The sequence below is a fragment of the Pogonomyrmex barbatus genome, unplaced genomic scaffold, assembly GCF_055798465.1.
Source record: "Pogonomyrmex barbatus isolate J1 unplaced genomic scaffold, ASM5579846v1 scaffold1, whole genome shotgun sequence".
In the NCBI taxonomy this organism is placed as follows: Eukaryota; Metazoa; Arthropoda; class Insecta; order Hymenoptera; family Formicidae; genus Pogonomyrmex; species Pogonomyrmex barbatus.
In genome coordinates this window covers 26,541,323-26,561,125 of record NW_028297098.1, presented here as the reverse complement: position 1 = coordinate 26,561,125, position 19,803 = coordinate 26,541,323, and the positions used below count along the sequence as shown (strand labels likewise).

Below are 19,803 nucleotides of genomic sequence, written 5' to 3'. Positions count from 1 at the left end.
TTGCTGTTAATAGTGATAGTAAATCTTTTAATATATCTATTAAAATATATAGACATACATTTATGTAAAAAAAAAGATTTAATCTCAATTCTACTTATTCGGTAAGTTGTCGAAGCATGTTAAAATAAACTACAGACGATTTAATTACCTAAAATGATTTCTTAAATTCTTAAAGGAATTCAATAATTAATCTTTACTTAATAAAAAATATATTCACTCACATCACCAAATGTTCTGAAGGATAGATCGATAAATTTTCCAGCAGTAATTCGAGGTGCAACATTTGAAGCGGCTGTTAGTAATATCATATCTCGTGCTATGTTTGTCGGAAGACGATACCAATTCAGTGTACAAGAAGTTAGGCTCACTTCTTCTGCCTGTAGACAATCAAGAATATCTCATGTTTTTCAGAAGATAGCAAACAAATATTTATATTGTTTGTAAAATTAACAAGAATAATTTTTGCAAGAATATAATAAAAGGAATTATAATAAAAATTGCGAAAATATATACAATTTTATATATGGGAGTAAATTTTTTTTACAATTAATGTTTTATTGTTTATATTTATTATTTCATTTACGTATTCATTAATATGTCTGAAAACAATGTCAACTATTTTACAAGATATAAAATATTTTTAAATTACCTGCGACGTTATGTACTCTCCAATAAAGCATAAAATAAAAATATTAATAATGACAGACGTGAGTGCTGTTACGTACGAAATCATGGCCGGTACGTTTCTATCCTCCCATTCCTGAGAATAAAATTAGTTTGTATTTGCGACACGCATTGTGTGCGCTTAAACATAATTGCCTGCATTTGCCTGCGTGTTTTTCGTACCCTTATTATACAATATCCACAGAGACATATGATCGTGGTGCACCCCACTATTTCGACCAAGTTACCGTAGCACAAAGTATTCTCCACCAGTTGCAAGAAACTAAAATGTAGTTATCGAGTACATTCTTGATTCAGCAGTTGAAAACGGAAAAGGATGCATTTCGCTTTTGTTTAAAAAATATAAGTACATAAATTTTTCCTAACATATTAATCGTTACCTATTTAACATTCAAATCGATTACAGAATTATAGACATTTTTAGAGTAATCTCATATCCTTGGGTATATTTATTTAATAATCTTCCACATAACGAAAAAGAATGATATGATAAAAGAAAATACTTACTTCCGTATTCTTATTTGATGTTCAATTATGAGCGCCAATTTCGCTTTGACGTTCCGTTGCCCAAATTCATTCTCGTCGACAAGATTCTCCATCAGTCGCATCAAGATCTCCATCTGGGCGCAGGCATGCATCACGAAAACAGCGGCGAGGCCGCAAATCGCCACCGTGATTGTGCATATGACAAAACCGCAAAGGACTTGTAGGAGAAACACGATCTCGTAGGCGGGACTGTTTTGCGGATCAAAGAAAACGTAATAACCGGGGCAAGAAAACGGTCTAATCGTGATATTCTCATTGATAACGATACTCCCTCTTGACAATGGCACTACCGTGTTGTAAGATAATCCACCGCAATACATGAACGTGCAGCACAAGATGAACAATCGTCTTCCAGTGCTGGCTTTGTTCAGCATCATTTCTCGCTCGTTACCAATGGCTATTGTTTTCCAATCTTCCTTGATGTGCCGCAGGCAGCTTCTGATATTGCATTCATGGATAATCAAATTACTGTACTTGGCGATCGCCATGATTGAGTACAGGATTGGCGGCATCATCTTCACTCTTTCGCGCGGCTCATCATCGACGAACGCGTAATAAAGAACACCCGGTACCATGTCGCAATGCAGAAGCAGATAGCAGATGATCACGAGAACGATATTCGTGATCTTTTCGATAATGTCCGGTCGTCTGTCGGTCGATGGCCAGATCCCCAGCATACGAAGTATAACGTTACTTTGTTCGACGACGTATTTCACGTCTGCCTCGTGATGTTTATTGAGGATCATCCTGATGATACAACTGCACGATTTTTCTGCGAAAATCAAGCTTCTCCTTTCCTAATGTTAAAGTGATTGATCGCGACGGAGAAAGCGGATATACGAGAAATTGAAAAGAAACAGAAATTTTTAGTGAACTGCTGGACTCAAATCGAGATACGTTTAGGTTTGTGTATGGTTTGATTTTGCTAGTTGCAATTTGACTTGTACATGTCAAATGGGATACAAACCCTCGGACGACTTGCGCCTGCGTGCTTTAAAAATTAAAGAGACTCAAGAGAGACGGGATAATCATCGAAAAGAAGTTTCGCGATTGATTTTACACACGATGTAACTTCTCATGTTGTTGGATGTACACGATGGAAACTTTGACTTTGTAACTTGAATCACGGGAACGTTTATTTTTCAAGGGAACAAAGAACGGTACTTTCACCCCAACTTCATCAGGCAACATGTAGGCAAAAACTTTTATCTTATCTTTGTCTGAATAATACAGAAGCACAACTCTGCTATTTTGAAGCATAATTCTGCTATTTTATAGGTTTTACTTATATAAAAATATTGTCATATTTTTAAGAGAAATAATTTATTTTAGTAATAATTTATTTAAGTGCTTTACTAACACGTGCACAATTTATCAAGCTATAATCGACAATTGTAAATTGCTATATAAATATTCTAAGCATAGTAGTTTTTTTTTCGGAATGTCACCTCATCACGTCACGTATGTGTTGCACCTTATGTTCTTGTAATGTCTCGCGAGGAAAATTCACGGAGTAAATTGAAATAGGCCATTGACGTTTTTAAGATCTACGATACAATATTCTATTTTCAGAAATTTCTCAAGCATTTTCCAGATTTTCAGTACATATTTTATTCGGATTTATCGGCTTTATATGGATCTACCGGCACAATATTTAACACAGACTAATTTCAATATCTAAACGTATTGCGATGCGGTATGTATAAAATACGTAATTATTTCAAGCAGTCTTAATTATACCTCGCGTGTGTAGAACGCGAAGCGATATTACTCACGTCGCTGAATGTAGAAAGTGTCATTGCTATCATTTTTCCTGCGGTAAGTGTCATAGGATATCGAGACATTGCCATCGGCATAAGTAGCTCAAGTGCCTTCCTGGATGGCATCCGGTACCATTCGATCGCGTAACAAGCGATTCCCACTCTTTGGCAGCGTTCTCTGAGCAAATCACCGATGTAACAGAACATGAATATGCTGAAAATAGTCGACAAAAGTGCAAAGGTAAACATACCGATCTGCACAAATGATTCGTTATTATTCATATCCTGAAATACGAAAAGGAATTAGCGATCGCTGTAATTTTAAAATATTAATACGTGTGCAAAATTATTCTTCTAGACTGTATTTAACATACAGTAATGATGTAATAGCCGAGGAGACATATGTTACACGAAGCGCTTATGAATTCCACAAAACATATCTCGGTAAATAAGCTGCTTACGTTAGAAACCAATCTGGAAAATTGTCTCTAATAAAACTTCAAAACATCGCTGCTGTCTGAATAAAATTTTAATTGTTATCAAGTGTAATTGTTGTAATAAAAATCTTATTAGTCGGATTACCTTAATAGACGCAAATGCCGATTGATCGCGATGGCGATTCGATCTTTGATGGAACCGCTATTGTGCTTGCCGCCGTCCACGGTTTCTTCAAAAATCGATATTAACATGTCGCATTGTCCGCACACATGCGTGACGAAATTGGCTATCAAGCTGCAAATGCCGCTGAATGTACTGTAGGCAGTGTAACCGGATAAAAGTTGCAAGAAGTACACGATCTCATACACAGGACTAACCTATGTGATAAGTTGATTTATATGATGATTTTAATACGATTGAAGCTTAAATTCTATGTTATAAAAAAAAAGTCAATACCTAAAATTGTAAAGAATAAAGAATAAACGCTAAGAAGCGCCAATAAGAAATTAAACCAGAGGTCTACGTCATCAATCAAATTGAAAGTTTTACCTTGGCATCAAACACAAGAAATTCACAGGGCGACGGATGCGATCTTACGGTAACGTTGTCCTCGTTGATCATCTTTGGCATGGCTAAGGGTAACGCGTAGTACAGCGCTCCACAACTGAACATGAAAACCACGGAAACCATGCCAAAGGTACGGCCTAGTCGAGCGTTCGCCAACATGACATCCCGATCCTCGGCGATTATTGCGAACCGCCAATCGTCGGCCACGCGATCGATGCAGACCTTGAGTCGATCCTGATGCCAAAGCAGCAGAACGTATCTCGCGAAGACCGTTGTCGTAAAGATCAGCGGGCACATCGTACGTAATATGAGGAAGACGCCCCATTTCTCTTTCACAATAAGTATGATCCACGGCACGATCATGAAGACCAGGAGAAACGTGACGATCACCATCGACGCCTTATGCAGAACGATTTTGAGCCTCGACGTCTCATCGCTGGCCAGCGGCCAGGCACCAATTGGTTTCAGCAAGCAGACGCTTATCTGAACGGCATAACGAAAGTCCAAGACGTGCGACTCGTTCTGCTTCGTTCGCACGCCGACAGCAAGAGTATTCACAAATGTGTTCTCTCGCTTCCGATCGACCATCTCCAACGGTGTGATGCCGCCGCCGGCTTTGTCTTTACTGTTCCGATCGCGAAATCAGGATTACGCGATTTCTTACCACGAGACATGCGCGGCTCGTTCGATGAACTCTCCCGTCTTCGCCACGTAAAAGCGACTTTGAAAACTCGTAATTTGCATTTTCTAATATATTAAGTTAAGTTTTACCGGGGAAAACGACAGGTGCGACTGGAACAAATCGGGAAAGGGTGAGACGAGACGGCTGCGGTTTCCACGATGATGTGGTAAAAAAACTTTTGTTGGAGGATAATCGTAAAGTTACTGACAAAATGTAATTCTGATATTTTCCGACCTTTTCTTCGAAAAATTCTACAACATGTTGAAAGTTTTTTTTTTTTTTTACATGACTTTGTGCCTCACGCAACTGTTATATATCTCTATGAGCTTATGTATTACATCCAGCAGATCGCTCGCACACATTTTTGAAAATATTAATTATTTTATATTACGATTTTCTTAAGAAATTTTTTGTCAATGTTGTTGCTATTTACATGATTTCCCGCGAGGAAACTTCACGAAGTATATTAAGGTATGCCATTGATGTTTTCAAAATCTAGAGCATCGGTACCAATGTAAAACATTATTATTATTCGTAATGTTTAAATAATTTTTTATAAAATTATACACTAAAAATATAAAAATAAAAACATACATAACTCAAAATTAATGTAAAATTTACTCACGTTAGAAAAAGTGTCTATAGTAATTTGCAGCATTTTTCCGGCAGTAAGTTTAACCGAATAATTCGACATGATAATTGGGAAAATTAAATTACGTGCTTTATTTTGCGGCAATCGGTACCAATCGATCATGTAACATTTATTACCGATTTTTTGCCATCGTTCTACGAGCTGTTCGCCGATGTGGCAAAATATGTATATATTAAAAGTAATCGATACAAAAGCAAGGGCATATACATAAATCTGTAGCATTGATTCCCGATTATTCCAATCCTACACGCAACAGTATTAAAAAAAATTTCCTCATTATTTTTTAGATAATTATCAAATATCAAAATTAATTAATAACATACCATAATAACGTAGTAACCAAGTAAACATATATTGCACGAAGCATTCACAAATTCCGCTAAACATATCTCATTCAGTACCTTGTCTATGGCAGAAATGAATCTGAAATTTATAAAATGTTTGTAGACACTGCAAGAAAAAAATACGTTTATTTATATATATTAAAAGCAATCGTGCGTTTAACCTAAGTATTTGGAGATGACGTAATATAACGGTGCTGATCCTTTGATCAAGAGTACCCTGGTTTCGATCGCCACCATCGATCAATTCTTCTAAAATATATATAAGAATATCGCATTGACCGCATGCATGCATGACAAATTTTGCGGTCAAGCTACAAATTCCGCAGAATACGGCATACAAAACGAAAAATGTAAAAAATTCCAGTATATACGTCACTTCGTAAACCGGACTGACCTGCACGTAATAAATTTAAAAAATCGTAAAATTCATAACTTTCCATTTACAATTCGATATAGACTTTATTAATGAATGTAATTAATTATTTAAATTATTATTTAAAAATCCTGTTTAGTTCTATATGTCATGATAGAAAGACAAAGGGAGAGGAAAATCTGGATAATTATAAGAAAATGATCGACTAATGAGTAACTTTGTGTCTTCTAATGAAAGAATTCAACGTCGTACATCAACAAATTGACCTGGACGTCCAGAAAGATTAGTTCGCAAGGAACGGGTAACTCTCTGATCGTTATGTTACTTTCGGCAGCAAAGAGTGACAATACGAAAGGCATGCTGGCGAAAGGTAAACCACTGCCGTACATAAATGTCATCGATAATATGCCAAAGAAACGTCCTGATTTGGCATTTTCTAGCATGATTTTGCGATCTTCAGATATCATTGTGTTACTCCAATCTTCAGCTACGCGATCGATGCACAATTTGATCTCATCTCGATGGAACAGCAGCAGCAAATATCGTATGAAGACGGTTATCGCGAATATTAAGGGACATGCGGTCCTAATAATCTCGTAGAAGCTCCATTTTGCGACGATTATGCATATAATCCATGGGATAATCATAAAAAGTTGAAGAATCGTGGCGACAGCGATCGAAAAGCCACGGACAATGATCTCCAATGTGGTTGCGCGAGGTCGCAATGGCCAAACACCGATCGGCTTCAGCAACATAAAGCTGATATACGCGGCATAATGAAAATCTAAAAGACGTTCATTTTTTTGCGCGAGATTCGAGTCGTCCATAGCTGCAGCGACTCGAGTTTGCGTTAAATGGAAACACTTTTTCTTTTTTAATGATACTAATTTTATGGTAACTTGACGTTGACTGACAGCCAGAATGATAGGGTTGACGATCGTCGGTCTCGCATGCGCAAGATGATACATCTGGCTGTTTTCCGAATGATTAAGATAGTCTGTAAACATTTATGTCTTATACTTTGTAGAAGGTTCCGGTGGGGTAAAAAAAAAAGCGCAGTTGTAGACGGAGCAAGAGGATATTAATAATGCCTTGAGAAACTTTAGGACGGAGGGGATGCAATCCACGCGGTTGCGAACTAAGATGTCGACTTTATTGTAGTTATAGTTTATTGTAGTTTATAGTTTGATCGTGTACTGTGAAATGGAAGAACCATGACCGAGAGTTTTGTGATATTGATTAATAATAATGATATTAAACGTTTTAGTACATACGATATAAATATGAATACAATATTAATATAATTGTAAAAATGTATTAAATGATGCATGTTAATAATGAGCATTAATGCGGCTATAATGACTGATCCGGAAATAGTCTTAATGTTACTTTAATTAAATGTTGATGAATTAATCAAATAATTGATTCATCATTTGATTCGTAATGTGATTTTAATGAATGTCGCTGAAATGATAAATATGAATAAAGAAAAATGAATATAATATTTTTATATTTGTGATTAAGTATAGGTAAGAAATTTTAATATATTTTAAACAAGATAAAAAATTAATATTTCAGAGAATGGTATTTGGAATAATCATGTTTTACATTGTAACCATTCGAATAAAATTAAAATACGCCATTGACGTCTTGCATACCTGTAAACATTTGTGAACATTAAGCGAACATATATTAATTTTTAGATTAATATGATAATATATACTTACGTCGCAAAAACTGTAAAGAGAGACATCAAACATTTTAGCAGCTGTCAAAGTTGACGGACGATTCGACCTTATCATCACCATAATTAAACTGTTTATATTTTTCGTTGGTATCGTATACCAGTCAATGGAATACGATGCCTCTCCAATTTTTACACTCTTTATTAAGGCAAAATATCAGACATAAATCTCGAGCTCGATGTTCAATAATTAAATTAACTAGCTTTATGTAATGACTATATTATCTATTATTTGCTTCAAAATTATGATTAATAAATTTTACCTCTTCTTTGAGACGATCGCCGATACTTGCTAAGGTAAAAACGTTTACAAAAATCGAAATTACTAATATAAAATATATAATCACACCAAATAGTTTGTTGTCTTCCCATTCCTAAAAAAAAATTTATGTAGAAAAATTCTTATATAATCTATTTTTAAGATTATAATAAAAAAGTAAAATTACTCCACCAATTAAGAGATACATCGAAATACCTTGAGAACTCCATATTCAAGGAAGCATATAATAATAGTACATCCAACCATTTCTGATAAAAAGACGAAACTTAATGAATTTTCAATCATCTCAACATATCTATAATAGACATAGCGAAATAAAAATAATTATTATAAATTGGAGTAATTGTATATAAAAAAGATAGAATAATATGATGAATAAGAAATTACTTATATCATTTAAAATAATATTTGGTAAAAATAAATTTAGATTAATCTTTTTTATAAATAAATATATATTTATGTTTAGCAACTGAAAAATTTATTGGAAAAATTCACTTTCTTTCCAACCTGAGAGCTCGCATGTGATGCGTGATTATCCAGCCGAATCGTTCATGAAGATTATCGGTTCCACCGACCAACAACGTTTCCATATGTCTGCGAGCAATCTCGAATAAACAACAAGCATGCATCACGCAGCTAGCAATCAAGCTATAAACTCCGCAATTTGTTGACAGGATCATAGTACTGAATATAATCTGGATAACGAAGAGGATCTCATAGAAAGGTGAGTTCCAGTTTTCCACTACGAAGAAGACGTAGTCGCTGAGATAAGGCAGAGGCAAATGAGTCGTGTTATCCTCCCGAACAATCTTTTCCGCCACCAAAGGCATAATTATGTGATAGGGCAACGCTCCACCATAAAGCAACACCAAATACATCATAGTGAATTGCCTGCCGGCCTTGGCGTTCTTTATCATTACCAGTCGATCCTCCTCACTCTCCACATTCCTATATTGAATCTCCATCTCTTGCAAACAGCACTTGATATCATTTTTGTTAATAATCATCGTCCAAAATTTGATGATTCCCAGAAGGCTGAACACCTGAGCGGCTATCACCTTCATGTATCTGGTCAAGTCCTCCGCATCGAAGAAGGTATATATAACGTGGGGGACGAGCAGAAAACACATCAGAGTGAACGTGACGCTCGTCTGCAAAACGTATTTGATTCTATCCAGAGTGGAATCATCCCCGTAAAGCGGCCAGATGCCAATGGGGGTCAAGAGAATTTTGGCGACTTTTATCGCGTACTCCACATCGGATCTGTAATTGAAATTTCGAAACAGCGCGCGATCGTCGGCCGGCAATATTGTCGAGATCATCGTTCTATAATTGCTCGATCACTTCGCACATTTGACCCCCAACTCTCGACGATAAGTGGTGACCGTGGAATTGTTGATCGGGTGGCACGCAAATTAACCGTGGGCACTTGCGTGCGAAAAGTTCGGCTCTCCGCGGAGAGCTTTCAATAAGAGTTATTCTTCCGAGAACTGCCGTAATTTCCAGTGGGAAAAAAAAATATGTATGATTTCAGTGACTACGCAGGCGCTGTGGAGGCTATTGTGGAGAGGCAGATTTACTTTGTTGAGCTATCGGGAGTAAAAGCGTACAGTGTTCGGAGCTGTGAATATATCTCGACTAGCAAATATACGCTGTGAAGTCTAATTCGAAATGTGCGCGTTTTTAAGTTAATTGCAAAAATATCAGAATAAAAAATTAGTTAATAATTAGTTAATAGTAGTAAAGTTAAATTGATAATATCTAATATTTTTTGATATTGCAAATACAAACTTTTTCAAGTATATTAAAAGATTGTTATAATTATAAATTCTTAAAATCATTTAAATTTTAAATAATATTATTTTTTATAGTAAATAATTTGCCATTCTCTATATATTTCTTAACTTTGATAAAAATGAGCAGTTTATATACATAAACCTGCATAATTTATAATCAAAAGATAAATATAATGCAAAACATATATAAGAGATATACATAAGATATTGATATTTATACACATAAAATTTTATAAAGTCAATTGCGCTTTCTTCACTATTCAACATATCAGCGCCATATTATTTATATCTCGGTAAGTCATTTTATTGAAATGGTTCTTATAAGCAAACTTATAATTTAAATTGAATGTAGTAATTTTATATTACTTACAATACCAGTAGCAATTTTATATTACTTACAATAACAGTAATTTTATATTACTTACAATTTACGTTTTACGAAATAACTGTGATAATACTCGAATAAAAAAAAGTTTCGAAAGGGGAAAAATAATGATAGGACAATAAATAAAGTTCTAAACAAAGAATACGCATTACGCAATTGTGAAGTTAGAAGGGTGCAGTACAAAGCTGTAATTTAAATAAATTTTTTCCAAGAAAAGATAGAATCGTGGATATAAAGATATATATGGAAATTACATGTTATTTAAGTAACTGTTAGTAATACAATTTGTTATTCGACAGAAAAGTGTTTTGTTTACGTTAAAAAAAGTGAAATATATTATATTTTAGTGACAGTTTAGTATTTATTATAGATATTTGATACTTGATATTTTATGCGATATTATTCGATGCGATATTATTCGAAAATTTATGTTGTCATCGCTCGTATAAAATTGAAATACGCCGCTGATGTTTTGCAAACCTGAAACACATATGATACGTATAGCAGATATTATATCAATTTTCGGAAAAATGTTATAACAATTAATTACCTCGCAGAATCCTTGAAGGGAGAGATCAAATATTTTCGCAGCTGTCAAGGTTGATGGGCGGCTTGATCTGAGTATTATCAGAATTAAATCGCTTACGATTTTTGTTGGCAAATCATACCAATAGATCGAATATGACGATTCTCCTATTTTTTCGCTCTTTAAGAGGAACAAACAAATCATCACATATCAATTAATTAATTAATCTTATTATTTTATAATTCAAATTTTATGGATAACGTGTGAAATTTTTATTTTTTAAAGTCTAAGATAATAGTATAATAAAGTACAAGATAATTTTATAAAATATAAGTTATTTAATAAAAAATTATGTACTTCTTCTTTAAGGCGATCGCCGATAGCAGATATAATATAAACATTTACGAATATAGATGTCATTAGAACAAAATATGTACCCATGGGTAAGATCTTGCCGTCTTCCCATTCCTGAAATAAATTTGTATAAATATAGTTTTATATTTTATTTCACTTTTGTGTGTTTTTTATTTTAATTAGATACTACGCGCGCTATTTATTTTTTTAAACAAAATAAGCAAAAATTATATCATACTATTAAAAAGATATTGATAATATTGATCGCAATCGCAATCGATATCGATCCATCCAATAGTTGGCGCACGCATACATTTTCACGGTGACGGCGTATCGGATTTCAAAACGCTTATACTATAAAGTGTTTTCACACTTTTTGGAAAGGCAAAGAAGTGTGAAGATCTAAACTAAGAAGGCACGCGGCGTTTTTTCACAGTTTTTTTTCACAAGGCGGCACCTGCAGATTTTTAAAAGGCGACTTCTCAAAAAATAAACATAGAGACATGGGACAAAGACGAATCTTCTTCATTTCGCAAATATTTATGTTGAATAAAGTTATATAATATTGTTACACCATTAACCCTTTGTTACAACACAACCGTCAAAACGATCTCTGCGATGACAGCCACTCACGAGTAAGCGCGATGAAGGAATCAATCGGCGGGAAAATGACTAATAATTTCGATGATATATAATTTATTATAATTATTATAATAATTAATAACTTTTATAGAGATACCTTAAGAACTCCGAATTCCAGAAAACATATAATAATAGTGCAGCCAACCATTTCGCACAAAAAAACAATATTTAATGATTTCTCAATCATCTCTGCAAATCTGTAACACATTTTATTACCCAAAGATAAATAAATCTGACGTGAACTACGTAAATGTTGTTTTCTTTTCCAATTACTTTTTTATTTCTTTTTTAGTTATTTAATATGTAACATAATATATAATCGCAACATTGTATGCAATTTAATTTAACCACAATGAAAAAATTTACAGAAGCACATAATGCGTAAATTGAAACTTTCTTACTTGATGGCTTGTATGTGGTTTTCGATTATTCTTCCGAGTCGCTCGTGGAGATTGTCGGTTCCACCATTGAGGATCGTTTCCATCTGCCTGCGTACGACTTCGAATAAGCAACAACTGTGCATTACACAGGTGGCTATTAAGCTGTAAACGCCACAATTTGTAGAGAGGATGACGCTGCTGATTAAAATCTGCGAGACGAAGATGATCTCATAGAGGGGCGAGTCTTCCACCACGAAGAAAATATAGTCGCTGAGGTACGGCAAGGGTATCTGCGTCGTGTTGTCTTCTTTGACGATTCTATCTGCTAGCAGTGGCATGATTATGTGATAAGGCAATGCGCCGCCGTATGATAATCCCAAATACGTTATGGTAAATAGTCTGCCGATTTTGGCATTCTTCGTCATCACCAACCGATCCTCCTCGCACTCCACATCCCTGTATTGAATTTCCATTTGCTGCAGGCAATATCTGATGCCCTCCCTGTTGATGATCATCGTCCAGAATTTAATAATGGCGAGCAAGCTGAATACCTGAGCGGCTATGACTTTCATATATCTGGTCAGGTCCTCCGCGTCGAAGAAGGTATATATGACGTGTGGAATGAGCAGAAAGCACATCAAGCAGAATATTAAACTCGTCTGGATATAATTCTTGATCTTGTCGGATCTAGAGTTGCCTCGATATAGCGGCCAGATACCAATGGGCGTTAACAGGGTCTTGGCCACCTTCACCACGTATTCGGTGTCAGATTTATAATTTTGATTTCTAAATAGTATAGGATCGTTTCTTGACATTGCTCTCGAAACCTTTAGCTTAATTATTTTCCTTTAGAATATAGATTTTAGAATATAATATTATATTAAATATAGGATATAGCAGACGTATATAATATAGAGCGCTGTGCGAATATGTTCAACAGCTGTCGAACACGAGCACATCCTGCGAGAGGTAAATGTGGCTCGCATGCGAGCGCAATTTGCATTTTTCTACGACGATTTTCTGCGGACAATCTGCGAGACAATCGTTGAAAGTTTTAATGGCGAGGAAAACGCATGCAATTTCAACGACAACGCATGCGCTGTGATAGCGATGGCTTTGTACTCTTCAGGTTGGAGCTTTATTCTTCCACGTCGCCTAAAGGTGTAGAGTTCTCTTTCCAGAGGATGGCCATTTGAAATGTGAGTAGAATTACGCGAATAAAAACGAGTTTTTCGGAATATTTGGCAACAATATATGATTTTTATTTGGATTTTAAATTTAAATAAAACTTTAAATTTAAAATTCCGCAATATTTCTATCGAATTCGAAAAAACGATATATTATCGTGGAACTTCCCAGCACATGCAGTAAACAGTTCAAGTAAATGCTCGATATATCTCGATAAGATATCGCATTTTTTTTTTATACCTTGCGGAGAACAGCGATGCGATGCGATTAAAGTAGTCTCAATAGCCAAGTCGATTAAAGTAGTCTTAATAGTAAAGTCAACGTTGGTGCACAATTTTACCATGCCGAACGATCGAGGTAATAAGTATTTTATTATGGAGATTTAGATAAACTTTAAAATCCGCTGGTGCGATTTTTACAGATGAAATATGGAAAATACAGGAGAATACGATGAGGATGTTCGCGGCAGAGATTGTTGGTACAGGTATCCTCTTGCTCTTCGGTTGTATGGGATCTATCGGCAGCATGGGATCTGCATCACCTTCGCCGCTGCAAACAGCACTCGCTTTCGGTTTGACGATAAACCTCATTATTATGGTATGTATAATTTGGTTGCATATTTCGAACAAATTAATTAAATATTATTTTATACGAATATATATTCTTTATTAACACGCGACATAACTTTTACACAAATTTCGCATGAAATTTGAAATTAAATAATTTTATTAGTTTTATTATTGATGAAAAATATATATTTTTACGAAAAAAGATACGGTTTCCACGCATAGATTTTAAGCATTGATGTTTCTTAGATGTTAGGTCATGTAAGTGGTGCACATCTAAATCCGGCTATCACCATCGGTGCTGTCATTATGGGTCTAAAATCAATCCCGACCGGCGTGGTTTACATCTTGGGACAACTTATCGGTGCTACTATGGGATATGGAGCTTTAAAAGTGCTATTATTCCTTCCGTTATTCTCAGTAATACAATGAATATGTACATGTACAACGATGATATTCTCGCAGATGACAACGCCAGCGGAATTATTCAATGACGGAAACTCGAACTCGACAGTCGGCTTTTGTGTCACGGTTATTCATCCAGGGATCAGTAGCGTGCAGGGTTTGTTAATTGAAGTGTTTTGCACAAGTTGTTTACTTTGTGCGGCTTGTGCCACGTGGGATCCTCGATGTGCTCACATTACAGATTCAGTCGCCCTCAAATTCGGCCTTTCAGTCGCCGTCCTTTCCTTTACAGCGGTAATACTACTTTTAACAATACAATTATTACCTTTATTATTAATGTTTTTATTACATTCTTTCTCCTACATTTATATTAAAGTTTAAAAATGTACATTTTTAATAATCCAATAACAGTCTCCAAAATTTGTCATTGTAAAAAAACTGTTTATATAAAAATAATTGATATAGTCAATCGGAGTTTTATGAAGAAATTTTTGCTAGAAAAATCGACTTATTTTTTTTCTATCTTTTCAGGGTCCTTATACTGGGTGCAGTATGAATCCAGCACGAACATTTGCGCCTGCGTTGTGGAATAATGCTTGGAAAGATCACTGGGTAAGTTAAAAACAAATATTCCATTACATATACATAATAATATAGACAAAAACGAGACACAGACTGAAAATTTATTTTCATAAAAAATTTATCAAGCTTTAATTATAATGTTACGTCATACAATATTAATTGTATTTAAAAATTTATTAGCAATAATATTTTCATTTTATTGAATATAGTAATTTGAGATTGTGTACAATGCACAAAATGTGATAATGTAAATCTGTTTTTAATCATAGTGATAATGTCTATAAAATTATATACTAGATATACTGAATAACGGATGCACAAGCAGTGCAATAGACATAATAAAATTATCTCTAATGAAATATCAGTTTGTTCAAACATATCGAAGATTTTTCTATGTAGTGGCGATAATATTTCAAGATTAAGCTATATATAATAGAAATATATAATATTTCATATAAGAGTCAAATCTATTTAATATAGATTATTAAAATTTATTAACATTTTTATCCTTAATTTTTCTTTTACAATTTTTTAATTTAAAAAATTTTTTCCTTTAATTAGATTTATTGGCTTGGTCCAATCTTGGGAGCTTTACTTGGAACGTATGCTTATCTAATATTTTTTGCAGAAAAACAACCAAAAAGAAGAAAATCTATTGGTTTAAGTAATGAAAAATCGTTTCATATTTTGTCACAGTCACATAATACAGTACCATAAATAACTTAGCAACTATTATAAACTTGATAACTTCTTACAATTCGTAAATGAAGATAATATTTATATATCAGTAAATTTGTTTTACACAACAATTACATAATTTATTTATTTCACTTATTTTCTTTGTATTATCGTCTATTGGTCATGTCTTCTTCAGAGTAACTTCAGGTTTTACTAGATGGCAGATGTAACTCGATGATAGTTTCAATACTATGACTTTTCTTATCTACTTAGCACTTAAAATAAAATTTATAAAATTTATTTAAAAATTAAAAATCTTAGAATATGATCATATATTTTTATTTTAATTATAATTACTTCCATCTTTTCTATTTATAATATTTATAAAATTTATTTATTGTTATCGAATAATTATAGAAAGATTAATAATATGATATAAATTTTTTATAGTAATAAGATCTTAAGATTATATAAATAATTATTTGCAATAATATAATTGTTCAATATTCAATTGTTATTGATAAATTTAACCGACTATAGACAAAGAAGATCAGCGCCATATAATTGCGCAATATTATTCTGATTATACATATTTATGATATATATTTATTAGATAAATAATTAATAAATACATAAATTTTCAAACTAACTAATTTTTTTATTCCTCCAATAATACATTTATTATGTTTAAAAGTACAATTCTTTTTGCCATTTAAAAATAGAACATTATCTGAGTGAAGTTTGATATGGTTGAGAGTGTATCTCGAAAACTTTTATAATATCAAAAGATCCCACGCTGAGCTTTATATTATTTTTATCTCTTTACTTCTTCTCTCGAAGCGAACGTCTAAAAGCTGAAGCCTGATGTTTTTATATATACATATATATAGAACCACTCTTGGTTCCCCGCTGACATTATTCTATTTTAGGAAAAATAAGAATGTAGTGAGTTATGTTTATATTCTTGCTATCACTTCTACATAAATTTACATAAGATAAGATATCAAACTGATAATAAAGAATCCGGACTTCTCATAAAACTGTTTTTATGTCTGTCTTATGTTAATTTTATTCGAGTGGATAGCAAAAAGGTAAATTCTTATATTGATTAAATTTTATTGTAAAGTGTTAATTTAATTCAAATATAGAGAGTGAAAATAGTTTTAACAGAGATATATATATTTTACAAGTGAAAATCTCTCCGACAGTTCGCACGAATAATCCTGAAGTGTAGTCCCGCATTGCGGCTCGTAGAATTGCGTAATTTCGCTGTAATTTATACGGTGGGTACGTCGGATTTGCACCGGCCGGGCGAAAACATCGTACGTGTAACCGGCGAAGGTTCATCAACCTTCACCTAGCGACACACTCTCGCCGGCTGGGACTTGGTCACGAATGCGATCGATAGCGGGGCGTTTCGCTGACGTTTCGAGAAACGCGCGCTCCAAGCTGCACACACACACACACACACATATATACACACATCTGCGTGCACCCCGGGGCTCGAAAACGCCCATGTTGTCCCCGTGGAAAAATATATCTACTTGCAGCATTGTCATACCACAAGTGTCACGGGGCAGATCGTTGTAAACCGGCTGCCCGTTCGACCGGTTGCTCGACGCCGCGTGACCAGAATCCGCGATTTGAGATCCGAATCCAGCCGGTGTATCCCGACCCGGCTGTAACATCATCCTCGACGTGACTGCCGAGTTCAAGGTCGCGCGATACCGGCGAGGCAACTAAAATTAGTCCAGCGGGCAGGTTACTCGTATGCTCGGGGAAGCACGATGCCGCGAACGAGGAATTCGTTATTTATGTAGCGAGTTGATGAGGGTAGCCGCGGTGCCGCGACGGCGAGAGGAAAACTTTGTAAGGGAGGTCTTCGAGGGAGAGAATATTGCGTCGCAGCACTTTTCCCTTTCTCTAGCAGATCGAAGTTCTGCGTGGCACTCGAACGGGATGGGACAATTTTTTCTGTTGCATAATAGATACTCACCCTTACGAAGATGTTATCCTGGCTGCGCGATGAAGTATAAACAATTTGTCGGGTTTAATATAGACATGGGAGACAGAGAAGATATCTAACTTTATATGAACTTATTATTTGCTTTATTTTGCCATGTTCTAGGCCGTGTAGTTTATTGAAAAAAAAAAATTCAAGTTATAGTTGTCATTAACTATAAGGTTGCCATAATTTACACAAAGATATTAATATCAGTTATAAGAATTAGAATGAGTTTTTTTATAACCTATGACGAAAGCGTTGCGGTTATATTAATCTTTACTCCTATTCTCCATTTTTGTTTCGCTGATGACACAATCGTGAAGAGGGAAATAATAGATGAAACGTATAATCGATGCGTTTATTTTGCTGGGTAGAAAACGACGAACATCGCGCAATTTCTATATGTTATATCTATAACTCGCTTCGTGCATCTATCGATTAGCTACTGCAGCTGTACCTCGAACGTTCTGGAACACGATGGAAACACCTAAACCATTATACCAGCGATTTGCCTTGTTAAATTCGTAAATATCTGAAATCTTGTCTTGTTTAAAAAAAAGCGATTATTATTAATTGCTACAAATTATTCAAATATTGTAAAAAAAATCTGAAAGTTTAAAAAAATTTATAAAAAACTTGAAATGGAATTCATTATTCGATAAATCTCATAGTCAATACTCATAAATCTTGGACTTTATCGCCACTTAGAGACTTGTAATCAGAATATGAAACCACATAAAAATCATACGTCATTTCATATCATACGTTCTAAATTTACTTACAAGCAATGCGCTAAATAAAATAAACTTAGATTAAAATATTCAAAATACGCCATCAAAGATTGTGTGTACGACATTTAATCGTAAGTGCATTTACCTTTAATTAGTTGTTTTATTATGATTGAAAGGAACGTGCTCTCAATTTTCTAATTATAACTTGATTTGTTCCAGTGACCTGACGAGATTGGAAAATAAGATATATCGCCGAGAAAAGATACTAATTGAGGATCATGCAGTTTGTTAGCGATGCTAACTGTATACGATCTTTATTCCAACAGGATCGGATCTAGATGAGATCGGCAGATCAGAGAGAGAGAGAGAGAGAGAGAGAGAGAGAGAGAGAGAGAGACATCGTTGAGAAAGTTCCCACAGATCATCACGCTGTTCTCGTTTAATGCAACATAGTTGGCAACCGTCTACCTTCGCATTTCATTACACCGCTCTGAATGACACCTGAATGTAACGAGATATTGCACGGCACATTGTGCGGCGCATATTTCTATGAAGTATACAAGTAGTTCCGTTCACCCTTCCATCGAGCTTAATCCGTCGGCCGTTTGTTAACGGCCTACAAAAAGGCGATCTCGCAGAGAGAGATAAGTATCTGGCGCGCGCGACCCTTACATATCTCTGAATAAAATTGCATTAATTGCGTCTATTTAAAAAGGAGCGGCCTTTGTAGATACGTTCGGGCCGGGCTAACGAGCGATATGAAAAGGAAATCGATAGAGCGGTACATGATACACCGAAAGAGGAACGAACGTAATATTATGCAACCTGGTTGTAACGCCGCTATTATACGCTGTAGACGATACGTTGTAGTATTGGAGCCGTTAGAATCTCTAGTATGAGCGATGATTCATTTATCTTCTTTTTTTTCTCGCGGCGTCTCCAGAACGTCCTAGAGATCCAGATCTCAATGCTGAAACGTAAATTAGCGTTGTTGCGCAATGTTTACGTCTCCGATTGTCGCCGGCGATCTCGCATTAGCATCGAAATTGCCTATTCTCACGCTATCACGCCGTACTATGCATGAGTCAACCCGGCTTCTCGTGTTTGCAAACACTCGTTGTGCGTCACGTGACTGGCTGGGCTCCGGCCGCGCCTCAAAATCTCGTAAAAATAACTGTCGTTCGCCTCAAGAGCTGATAAAAAATCCACGACGGAGTGAATACAAGGTCACTCGGTCTGCCTGCGCAGTACGGAAATCCCACCACGGACGCTTCTGGCCGAAGAAACTGCGTTTCAGCGTTTCGACGTGGCGCACGCATGCTGAATTTCGCAATGTTGGATCACGTCTCCCCTCCTGCCTCGCTTTACATTTAGCATTCGTTTACAAAATATTGTCGAAAGCAATCTTCTAATCTATTCACCAACGATAACGCGCTTGTTTACAGCGATAACAGAGCCCTAATTATCGCACGCTACAAACAGAATGTGATTTTCG

At 35.1% G+C, this 19,803-nt stretch overlaps 6 protein-coding genes across 6 annotated transcripts; 1 reads left to right on the top strand and 5 right to left on the bottom strand.

Annotated features, from left to right (window-relative positions):
• Window positions 1-94: 94 nt before the first annotated feature.
• Window positions 95-1,976, bottom strand: LOC105432579 (uncharacterized). The gene is made up of 4 exons (XM_089077306.1): window positions 1,192-1,976; window positions 584-599; window positions 222-377; window positions 95-148 (listed from the first exon to the last, which is right to left on the bottom strand). Exons 1-4 carry the CDS (start codon window positions 1,974-1,976, stop codon window positions 95-97), a joined length of 1,011 nt encoding a protein of 336 aa, XP_088933432.1.
• Window positions 1,977-2,809: 833 nt separating this feature from the next.
• Window positions 2,810-4,583, bottom strand: LOC105432587 (uncharacterized). The gene is made up of 4 exons (XM_089077239.1): window positions 3,978-4,583; window positions 3,573-3,805; window positions 3,006-3,204; window positions 2,810-2,869 (listed from the first exon to the last, which is right to left on the bottom strand). Exons 1-4 carry the CDS (start codon window positions 4,581-4,583, stop codon window positions 2,810-2,812), a joined length of 1,098 nt encoding a protein of 365 aa, XP_088933365.1.
• A 967-nt stretch (window positions 4,584-5,550) lies between these two features.
• LOC105432594 (uncharacterized) lies at window positions 5,551-7,014 on the bottom strand. Its single transcript, XM_089077180.1, has 3 exons — window positions 6,313-7,014; window positions 5,835-6,067; window positions 5,551-5,752 (listed from the first exon to the last, which is right to left on the bottom strand). Exons 1-3 carry the CDS (start codon window positions 7,012-7,014, stop codon window positions 5,641-5,643), a joined length of 1,047 nt encoding a protein of 348 aa, XP_088933306.1. The 3' UTR covers window positions 5,551-5,640.
• A 491-nt stretch (window positions 7,015-7,505) lies between these two features.
• Window positions 7,506-9,435, bottom strand: LOC105432602 (odorant receptor 85c-like). Its single transcript, XM_089076358.1, has 4 exons — window positions 8,578-9,435; window positions 8,266-8,365; window positions 8,054-8,164; window positions 7,506-7,929 (listed from the first exon to the last, which is right to left on the bottom strand). Exons 1-4 carry the CDS (start codon window positions 9,390-9,392, stop codon window positions 7,651-7,653), a joined length of 1,305 nt encoding a protein of 434 aa, XP_088932484.1. The 5' UTR covers window positions 9,393-9,435; the 3' UTR covers window positions 7,506-7,650.
• A 1,049-nt stretch (window positions 9,436-10,484) lies between these two features.
• Window positions 10,485-12,999, bottom strand: LOC105432609 (odorant receptor 82a). The gene is made up of 5 exons (XM_011647496.3): window positions 12,175-12,999; window positions 11,871-11,970; window positions 11,135-11,245; window positions 10,802-10,957; window positions 10,485-10,731 (listed from the first exon to the last, which is right to left on the bottom strand). The coding sequence occupies exons 1-5, from the start codon at window positions 12,966-12,968 to the stop codon at window positions 10,678-10,680; spliced, it is 1,215 nt and encodes a 404-aa protein (XP_011645798.2). The 5' UTR covers window positions 12,969-12,999; the 3' UTR covers window positions 10,485-10,677.
• Window positions 13,000-13,073: 74 nt separating this feature from the next.
• LOC105432149 (aquaporin AQPAe.a) lies at window positions 13,074-16,221 on the top strand. The gene is given in 7 exon segments (XM_011646824.3): window positions 13,074-13,325; window positions 13,328-13,352; window positions 13,763-13,938; window positions 14,157-14,300; window positions 14,373-14,606; window positions 14,844-14,924; window positions 15,456-16,221. Coding segments are annotated over 7 exon segments (915 nt in total). The 5' UTR covers window positions 13,074-13,226; the 3' UTR covers window positions 15,612-16,221.
• Window positions 16,222-19,803: the final 3,582 nt, after the last annotated feature.